This window comes from Acromyrmex echinatior, chromosome 8, assembly GCF_024713525.1.
Source record: "Acromyrmex echinatior isolate Ae372 chromosome 8, ASM2471352v2, whole genome shotgun sequence".
Taxonomy (NCBI): domain Eukaryota; kingdom Metazoa; phylum Arthropoda; class Insecta; order Hymenoptera; family Formicidae; genus Acromyrmex; species Acromyrmex echinatior.
The window spans coordinates 2,055,771-2,064,728 of record NC_141859.1 but is presented as its reverse complement, the minus strand read 5'-3'; the positions used below and the strand labels follow the sequence as shown (position 1 = coordinate 2,064,728).

At 34.4% G+C, this 8,958-nt stretch overlaps 2 protein-coding genes and 1 long non-coding RNA gene across 8 annotated transcripts; 1 reads left to right on the top strand and 2 right to left on the bottom strand.

The window, feature by feature from the left end:
- The first annotated feature begins 2,499 nt into the window (after nt 1-2,499).
- On the top strand, nt 2,500-7,917 carry LOC147908674 (uncharacterized). Of its 3 annotated transcripts, XR_015545829.1 has the most exons (6): nt 2,501-2,839; nt 4,255-4,339; nt 4,510-4,548; nt 4,628-4,760; nt 7,454-7,600; nt 7,765-7,917. It is a non-coding gene; the product is annotated as an uncharacterized LOC147908674 (long non-coding RNA). The 3 variants fall into 3 exon arrangements; XR_015545828.1 differs by having other exon boundaries at nt 2,500-2,839; nt 4,204-4,339; nt 7,454-7,917; XR_015545830.1 differs by having other exon boundaries at nt 2,500-2,839; nt 4,204-4,339; nt 4,510-4,760.
- LOC105153887 (uncharacterized) lies at nt 3,585-7,456 on the bottom strand. 3 transcript variants are annotated; one of them, XM_087408393.1, is made up of 6 exons: nt 5,916-7,456; nt 5,576-5,661; nt 5,171-5,486; nt 5,022-5,062; nt 4,817-4,924; nt 3,585-4,741 (listed from the first exon to the last, which is right to left on the bottom strand). In XM_087408393.1, the coding sequence occupies exons 1-6, from the start codon at nt 7,114-7,116 to the stop codon at nt 4,070-4,072; spliced, it is 2,424 nt and encodes an 807-aa protein (XP_087264519.1). In that variant the 5' UTR covers nt 7,117-7,456; the 3' UTR covers nt 3,585-4,069. The 3 variants fall into 3 exon arrangements, with proteins under 3 accessions (XP_087264519.1, XP_011067313.2, XP_087264518.1); XM_011069011.2 differs by lacking the exon at nt 5,022-5,062 and having other exon boundaries at nt 4,817-4,920; XM_087408392.1 differs by lacking the exon at nt 5,022-5,062 and having other exon boundaries at nt 4,817-4,920; nt 5,576-5,646.
- On the bottom strand, nt 7,734-8,956 carry LOC147908673 (follicle cell protein 3C-1-like). 2 transcript variants are annotated; one of them, XM_087408414.1, is made up of 3 exons: nt 8,149-8,415; nt 7,939-8,010; nt 7,734-7,835 (listed from the first exon to the last, which is right to left on the bottom strand). In XM_087408414.1, exons 1-3 carry the CDS (start codon nt 8,407-8,409, stop codon nt 7,734-7,736), a joined length of 435 nt encoding a protein of 144 aa, XP_087264540.1. In that variant the 5' UTR covers nt 8,410-8,415. The 2 variants fall into 2 exon arrangements, with proteins under 2 accessions (XP_087264540.1, XP_087264539.1); XM_087408413.1 differs by adding an exon at nt 8,597-8,956 and having other exon boundaries at nt 7,795-8,010.
- Between the last annotated feature and the right edge of the window lie 2 nt (nt 8,957-8,958).

Below are 8,958 nucleotides of genomic sequence, written 5' to 3'. Positions count from 1 at the left end.
TTTCTTTCCAATGTGAAAAGGAAAAGAAGAAAGGTGAACCCTGAATTCAAAAGAAATTCAATTCTAAGGTATGGAAAAAATACAAGCCTAGAGTACGTTAAATTGTGTCACAATATATCAGATACTTCCTGTTTAGTGATACAAGTCGACACAAGCATTTTATCTTTCTTGACGTTCAGTAAGTAACAAAGATAGAACAATGTCACATGGAAAGTATCTATCATAGAGTAGTCATAGATAACATAATGATTTTATTTGTCACTTATGAATGAACTTGTAAGTAACTAAGTAAATAAAATCATGATAACATATCCTTGAGATGATTGATTTCCGTGTTCTACCTATGTCATTTTTCCGTCCTTCTCTTACTCTCTTGAGCTTTCTGATGAAATAGAGCTGATGAAATATTACGTGTTACATTAAGTGTAAATTTTAAGGCACACGTAAAAAATTAAGTTAATCGATTTAATTACGTACTTACTAATTTTTTAATTCATTTATATTATGCGTCAGTATTAATACAAAATTAATAAAAAATATAAAACGTTACATGTAAATATTAAGAACACTATTTTTCAACAAAATATATAAAATATTTCAGAAACTTAATATATCATTAATTTTCAAAATCATATTTCATGAGAATGTAGTGTCGCATACAAACTTTTTTACTCTATTCATTCTATTTACAGTTAAACTTTTTGATTAAATTCCACTTCCTGTTCGATCACGACACCAGGTCGGGGACACCCCAGCCAATATGACTATCGAACGCGAATGACATTATATTGTGAGCGAGGAACTAATTTATTACGATGTACACATAGTGCAAGGAAAAAAGTTCGCATGATTTCTCGCTTCTGACGTCACTGGCCAATATGGCCGCGTTGAGGGATCAGAAAATTTTAAAATAAACCGAATAAACGATTAAAAGTTACTTCTCCCCCGCGACGGGGAGGACACGGAGAAGACATCAGCCCTTTGTCGCGCGCATGCGCAGGATTCTCTTCTCGATCCAGGGTCCAGGGACACTGCCTGGCCGCTCCTGCGCCGCGACCGCGTGGCGCGCGAACCGCCATCTTGCCTGGCCGTTTTTTAAATTTACATTTTTACTGGCGGCCAGCGAGAACCTGTCCGTTGGTGATCGCCGTGTGCGCTTACGTAAAACCCGCTTTTCCGAGGTAACTGAAGTTCCGTATCGCGGACCGTTCGCGTAATCGATCGATCGAATTCTCCATTTAAAAAAGAAAAAAAGAAATAAAATGATACGTGCGTAATACACGCGCGACGCTGACGTACCTTTCGCGCGCGCGTACCATTTATGTAACCCGCGCTTATGTATTTATTCTGACGTGCGCGTTATCGCCGGAAATTGATGACGTTCGCACGAAACAATTTTGTCATCGTTCACCTTTACGACGAAGTAAAACTGACTGGAGAAGAAACGCGTATCATTCATCTGAGACCTCTCTGTTTATCCGACACGAGTTCTCGAGATAACGCAAATTCCTAATTCCGCCGCACTGGTGGAAGAAACATCGATTTTTCGGCAATCGCTTCGCGTTCGTGTCTCGAACGATAAAAGTATCTTATCTGTCGTCTCGTCGACGACCGGTTTTATGAGTCGTACTGCCGCTTTTGCGCAAACATACACTCGCGCTTTTCAAGGTCCGATCGGATCGTAAATATGTATATACGATATGTGTATATACGTTCATAACCGATCGAGATATTACGTCGTTCGGAAATGGCGTTTAAATATTAAAACATGAGACGCAAATCACGACGGTTCTCATCGTTTCCAGTTCCATTTCGCTGCGTCGCATTGCGTCTGATTGCGTCGCGTTAAAATACGACGACATTGGGAGCGGGGCGAAAAAGACAGCGCTTTTTTTTATCGTGTTGTAACAGATTGCGCTAGATTTCCGGTCCCGATCGCGGCGAGCGGCTACGATTGGCTGGGGGAAAAGATATCCGGCAGGGGCCAATTGGCCATCGATAAATGACTGCAAACGGCTACCCGTGGCGATGTCAAAACAGCCTGCGTTCCTGCCTGCGTCTGCACGTCGCATTCGATCAGCTGTCTGTCGTCCGTCGATCGGTCGATCGTCGCAACCGATGATGACGACGATAAAAATGATATCCTCGTCGCCAATGTAACGCGAATGTTCCTTACTCACCGCAAAAAGGGAGCTCCTCCCTGGAAGTCGGACTCCAGTTACGCAACGCGATGCGCGATGGGACACGTGAAAATACGGAGTGAGCTGTCAAGTCGATCCGCGCGGCGCGTCGTCTGCTACGAGATATCTCGACCGCAGCACAAGCAGTTCATCGAGAGGTTTGATGTTGTGGCTCGTATCGCGACCGTTTCGGTATTTTACATCTGATTGGTGGACGCGTCAAGTTTCCAGTTCTCCAGTTGCGCCGACCAATTGTTGCATCGGACGTAATCCAGCTGACAACGCTGTATGTACACTTGCCATTAGGTCAGATCTTTGCAGCTATTAGCGTTTTTTCATTGGAAGAATTGGTGCAGCACTGGTACACACTGAGTGCAGTTGAATGCAAATTAATTCACGTATTTTCGGTATTAATAAAATTAACCCGTTTAATTGTATATTCTTTGTTGTTACAAATTTAAAAGGATCAAATTATTTATTAAGACCGAAAATATGTAAACCAATTTGCACTTAATTGCACCAATATTGCACTAGTTTGCAGTGAAAAACGTTATAAAATTAAGGTTATCGTAACATATAGCATAATAGAGGAAATATTCGAAACAGGAATAAATATATATGTTGTTGTTTCAGCCAGAATTAATGACACTGTATCAACAGTAAGTTTAATAGGTTATGTCGCTTTATATTTATCTTGTAATTTAGTTGACAAGAATTTCTGATCACAAGATAAATTTCAGGAAATGTTTTGTGATTCGTAGAACAGTGTTTTATTTATTATTATTCGTTTCTGTAATCTGATATTTTGCTATTATTTTTGTTGGTATCCAGACTTTGGCTGCTTTCCTTTTAGAAGACAATTGATATAAATATCATTTTATCTTTGTTATTCATTGTAGTGAATACCAAGAAGGATAGAACGACGTTTATGTCAACTGTGTCTCCAAAAGGAAAGTTTTTGTGTTTGCTATCAATATATGTAAATTTAATATACATTTGTAAGTGCAATTATTGAATGTTATGTTTTTAGTGTAACTCATATATAAAATTATTTAACAGAAAAACTTAATAAAGATATTTTAGCAGCTGAAATACACTAGTTGATGTTATCAGTTGATTACATCTTTAGCTTAATATATTTATATTGAACATTTTTAATCTGTTAGATTGGTTGTATTACTTTTGTATTTATTGTTAAATTTTATCTTCATGTATAGCAGTTTCTAATAATATCAGAAATCAATATATGTTGTCAAATTAGCTATTATTCCTAAGTTTGTCATTATTTGCAATTATTTCTAAGAATAGCGAATTATACAATTGTTTATATCGTTTTATCTATATTCTATACAATTGATTTATACAGGTGATAATTGAATTGCAAAAGCAATCAATATAATATAATTTTTAAATTTTATATTTTGAATAAATATTTTTGTTCTATATATATATATATTTATCTACAATAAGTGTTAATCTATTTCATTTACTGTAGAACTCCATTTATCTGTATTCCATTTATACAAACAAATTCATATTCAATTTCAATTATACAAACTCATAGTTGAGTTCTTCAATACTTTTTATTTGGGGATACATACAAATCCACATAAGTTTGCTTTGTTAACATTGTAATCATTGCCATGAAAGATAGAAAGATAGAATGGCGCCAATTATCTTGTCCCTCAACATATTTAGATAAATGGAGTTTTGCTGTAGTTTGTACTGTTAAAACAGTCCTTAGATGCTCAATATTGTACAACAATTTTATTAATGCCTCTTTTAAATAATTTAAAACAAATAGTCTAAAATCTCTAGACAATCAATAATATTTTGCAATAATATATTGATTATCTAGGAGCCACTTAAGTTGTAAGTGTATATTTGCTTCATCTTCTATCCATACCATATAGCAATTCTTTCAATGATTCTTCATTTATGGTTTGCAGAGACTCTGTGACATCCTTATTATGGCTAAAGTTTTGCTCTATGTCTGGCTCTAAATTCATTTGTACATTTCCAGAAACCTGTGGCAAGTCGGTGTAAGAATCTATCGGATCCTCTTTATGTTTAGGCGAAGATACTCTCAAGTGCTCCATTTCAAACGTCGAAGATGATATGCTAGTTTCAAGAGGTGACATCACTATGGAAAAGAAATCGTTCGTGCTTTTTGCATCTATCTTTTCATTGTTCGATTGTACTCTTTCAATTAATTCCGCTGACTCCTTTAGTCCCGTACTATTGAGATCGTCACCCCATGTCTTGCTCTTTAGATCTTCGTTAGTATTGCTGGTATTTGTAAATTTAATGCCTTGTTCCTTTCTTTCAGAGGATATGTTATTTATTTCTGATTGCAACGCTAAAACAGGTTGTCCTTGAGCATTTATTATCAAAACGAACTTATTTTCCTCATCGGCGGTATTTGTTATTGATTGATTTTCTTGCAGGGTATCAGTGACCTGTGACCTGATTGTGCTGTTATCAGCCTCTTGTGTATCAGATGTCAATTGCTGTGTGCTGCCTGAAGTTTGTACAGGACATTTATGGGTTCTTTGACTCACCTATAAGTGTGAATTATGTGTAAGTTATCAAAAGATTGAGCATACATCTGAAAACACTCAATGATCACTTTGTACCTTGTATCGGAAGCTTTTACCACACATTGTGCATTTATAAGGCATCACTCCTGTGTGAATTCGACGATGGACTAAGTACGAAACACGCTGACGGAAACACTTTCCTGCGGAAGAATTAGTATGGCAATTGTAGGAGGATTATTATCGTTGTTGTGGCCTGCAGCACACTTATAAGATAAGCGTTTCTCGTGAAAAATTACCTGCATTTCAGTAAGCCATGCACAGCACACCATAATATTACAGACACTACGCAAACAAAATAATTAATGATAATTGTTAGTCAATTCCAAACGATTGTTTATTTGATTAATTCTGCACCGGCTCATCTTTAATGTTCGTTCTTTCATAACATACCACATGTCTCGCAGGCGAATGGTTTCTCTCCGGTGTGAATCCTTTCGTGATTATGTAACGTGGAGAGTTCCTTGAACGATCTACCGCAAGTCGCGCAGGTGTGCGGCTTATCATCCTTGTGATAAAGTCTGTGCTTGTGATATGATTGCTGGAAGGTGAAGCTTTTGTCACATATTTTACATTTGTAAGGCATTTCTCCCGAATGCAGTCGTTTGTGCTTCTTCAAAAAATATTTCGTCGTAAACATTTTACTGCAAGTATCACACTCCCATTGTTTCCCCTCGTGAGTCTTTAAATGTTGTATCACATGTTGCTCCTGAAACGCAAAAGCAAGAGAAAAATTTATATTTTTATTAAGTATCATTTGCAATGAATGTCATAAATAAAAAGTGAAAGTATCCTCACTTTTTTGAATTTCTTTCCACATGTGGGACACGCGTATCCAACGTCGCCGCAGGTGACTTCATTTTGATTACCTTTAGAAAAAGAACCTATCATGTGTGAAAAAACTTTAATTGCGTATTATATTGAATTATAAACTATAATAATAATTACATATCACTCATTTGCTACACAATGATATAACTTAAAAATTGTCATTTTTTTAATTTATTGAAAAATTAATGATTTAAAATATTGAAACTTATTTTCTGAAAAATTTTAAATTGTGCCGTTGTGTTTTAAGAAATTAGTAATATATTGAATTATTTATTAATTAAATATAATAAATTAGATATTTACTTGCCTGAATTATGTCCAATGTGGGCTACTCTCATATGCACCATTAAACTGCCTCTCATTTTGAACACCTTAGAACACAGATAGCAAGAGTAATTCTTAAGAACTTTCTCTAGATTATTGCTTGAGTCCTGCTCGTGCACTAATTTTTCGTGTAAAGCTAAAATATTGGTGTCAGGAAAGTAAAAGCCGCATAAATTACATCTTTCCGTTTTTTCCTTCGGTGCTATCATACGGATAGTTTTGGCATTTGTTTGTGTGTGAGATAATATTTGCTCGTGTTCTAAATTTTGATTTTGATCCCCGGCATTTGTTTCGAGTATCGTGTTCTTCATATTAGGCAAGTCTTCCTTATCATTGCGCTCTTCCGGTGATTTTCTCGCACAGACACTTGCAATTATATTCTGGACTGATTGAAAATTAGGAAGGTCATGCTCTTTCTCAATTAAATCTGTTATCAGTTTTTCTTTTAAGACACGATGACTACTGTTCGATTCAGTACATTCCTTTTCAATATCTTGATAGATGTTGGTGTCCACAGTTCCTGCTACCTTTGTTGCAATAATTAAATTTGAAATAGCTGTTTTCTCCGCCTGCATAGCTTCCTGGGATACATTCAAATGTTTGATATCATTACAAAAATACTGCATCACACAATTTGTTTCTTGTTGCAGATTTGTGATTACTTTCTGGACTGTGTTATGATTCTCATTTGATTGCGGAAGAATGTTCACTTTAATCACGTCACGATTGTAATCTGATACGAAACTAGATTGACTCGTGCCTTTTGTTGATGAATCTAGGTTTTGCATTTTAGGCTGGGAATCTATAGCAGGAATATTTCCTACATTCGGCACATTAGAATCTGATGGTGTGTAAGTTTTGTTGTTACCACTTTCAACTTTATCTAATTGCTTCAATATGTTCCAGTCCTGCGGTGCAATGTTGTGTGCATTGTGGATAGCGATTAGATGCTCATCGGTAGCAGCGATGTCTGTAGATTTAGACGATTCTGCTGTAGCATTATTCAGATTGATCGTGTGACCAAATAAATGTATAGTTAATTTATCTATGCCTAACAATACTTCATTACAGACAGGACATATTAAGGGTCGAGTCGCTACACTTACAAGTCCAGCTCGTAGCGCGTCAAGCGTTAGAAATCCAGGTTGCGAACACAGCGGACATGCCAGGACTCGTGCACACATTTTGCATATATATTTTATTACCACGGAAGCTGATATTTTTTTCTAATCATATGTTGCGCAACTTTGACAGTTTCTATAAAACGTGGCATATTTTTGCGTTTATAACTATACCACTATACTGCTTGTTTTTAATATTTTCAAGATAGTTGACCAAGTGCTGTGAGGTCGTGAAGTTGCAACAATAAACAGTACGATCGTGTAATTTAAAACTGACATAGTGTAATCTGATTGAAATTCCTGGGGCTATATTGAATTTGATTTAGTAATTTAAAGTTGAGGTTCAGGATGTGCCTTAATAACCAACGATCACTCTAATTCCAAATTTTATGAATTATAGATTCTGCACTGATACCGCGTACACAAAATTCTCACATCTCGAAGTCTAAATATAGAAGGACGGTGATGGTTTGAGATATTCGTGTTGAATTCCTGCGTGTCTTTATGGAGCGTATCTGATGATCTTCAAGCTATATTTAGACAAATGGTGGGATATTCAAAGTATAAGTATTAAGCGAATGTATTTATTAAAAATTGTTTAAATTGTCAAGATTACAAAGTATAATATAAAAATTGAAGTCATTTCGATGCAAAAATGCTATCCTATAAATACATGTTAATTAACATTTATATGGCATGCCATCTTTGCAGCAATATTCTCTACCGGCTGACAGATTCGTATTTATCCATTCATCTTTACAATTTTTGAAAAAAAGATAAGCCTGTAAAAAAATATTAAGATGATATGATTTCAATACACAAAATAATGTTCATAATTTCAAATAAAGATATGATAAAAATTAACTTGTGTATACATGTACTCACTCTTTCTTTGTGACAATCACGATCGATAGAAGCACATAGAACTGCTTGACTGTTTGGTAAATGTTTCACTATCTATAAAATATTTCATTTCTTTGTTATTAATAAATATTTTAACTTAGAAGGATAATACAAATTAAATATTAATTACTAATAATTAATTATTAAGAATTAAGGATATATAATTTCTTAACGATTAAAATTTAAACTTACAATTTCAAGACATTTGTTGACACAAAGTTTGTTCCCAATAGTAGTACATGAAATTGGATCAGGATATTCATGGATAAGTGCAGGATATCCTTTGGGTTGTTCCTTGCTGCCTTTCTTAAATTGTCCGCTTAAAAATATGGCGCAGGCGCAGCCAGTTGACTGTTTTGTATTCGTGGATGACTTAATATTTGTAACTGTATTATTATTTTCTGTATAAGAATACGATATGCAAAGAGCCATCACCACTAATGTTAAATACATTTTGATCTGAAATGTGAATTATTACTATTATTAACATTGCTTTTTGTTCAATCTTAATTATATTAGTCAGATTAAGTTATATATAAACGATTCTTAAATATTTAAAAAGATAAAATGAAGAATATATCTTGATTCTGATAGAATCAACGATTTTGAATTTTAATAAATTAAATTAATTTATACTTACTACAAAATTCTTTTCACTGAACTACACTGTATCACCTCACAAAACTGCATTCAAATTTAAAGCCGATGCTTTAAATCTGTCACAATATGTTGCAATGTTCTCATGGGCCACATTTGGAATGCTTGCTAAGCAAAATTTTAAGTATAATGTAAGAGTCCCATTTTAATTATTTATATTTATGATTGGAATATATCTTATGTACAAATTAGCAACAGATTTTAATTACAATTTTGATGATATTCAGATAAAATTATGTTCAGAGAAAACTTAAAAATAATTTCAAACTACATATAAATATCTATTTTTTATAATTATCAATATACATGTATTTATACATAAATATTATGAAATAAAACATTTCA

Coding starts and splice junctions, on each gene's coding strand:
- LOC105153887 (XM_087408393.1), bottom strand. CDS start 7,116: ATGTGTGCACGAGTCCTGGCATGTCCGCTGTGTTCGCAACCTGGATTT. Junction 5,487..5,575: donor GTGGAAAGAAATTCAAAAAA/GTGAGGATACTT, acceptor TTTGCGTTTCAG/GAGCAACATGTGATACAACA. Junction 4,742..4,816: donor GTAAAAGCTTCCGATACAAG/GTACAAAGTGAT, acceptor TCACACTTATAG/GTGAGTCAAAGAACCCATAA.
- LOC147908673 (XM_087408414.1), bottom strand. CDS start 8,409: ATGTATTTAACATTAGTGGTGATGGCTCTTTGCATATCGTATTCTTAT. Junction 8,011..8,148: donor TCAACAAATGTCTTGAAATT/GTAAGTTTAAAT, acceptor AATATTTTATAG/ATAGTGAAACATTTACCAAA. Junction 7,836..7,938: donor GTGATTGTCACAAAGAAAGA/GTGAGTACATGT, acceptor ATTTTTTTACAG/GCTTATCTTTTTTTCAAAAA.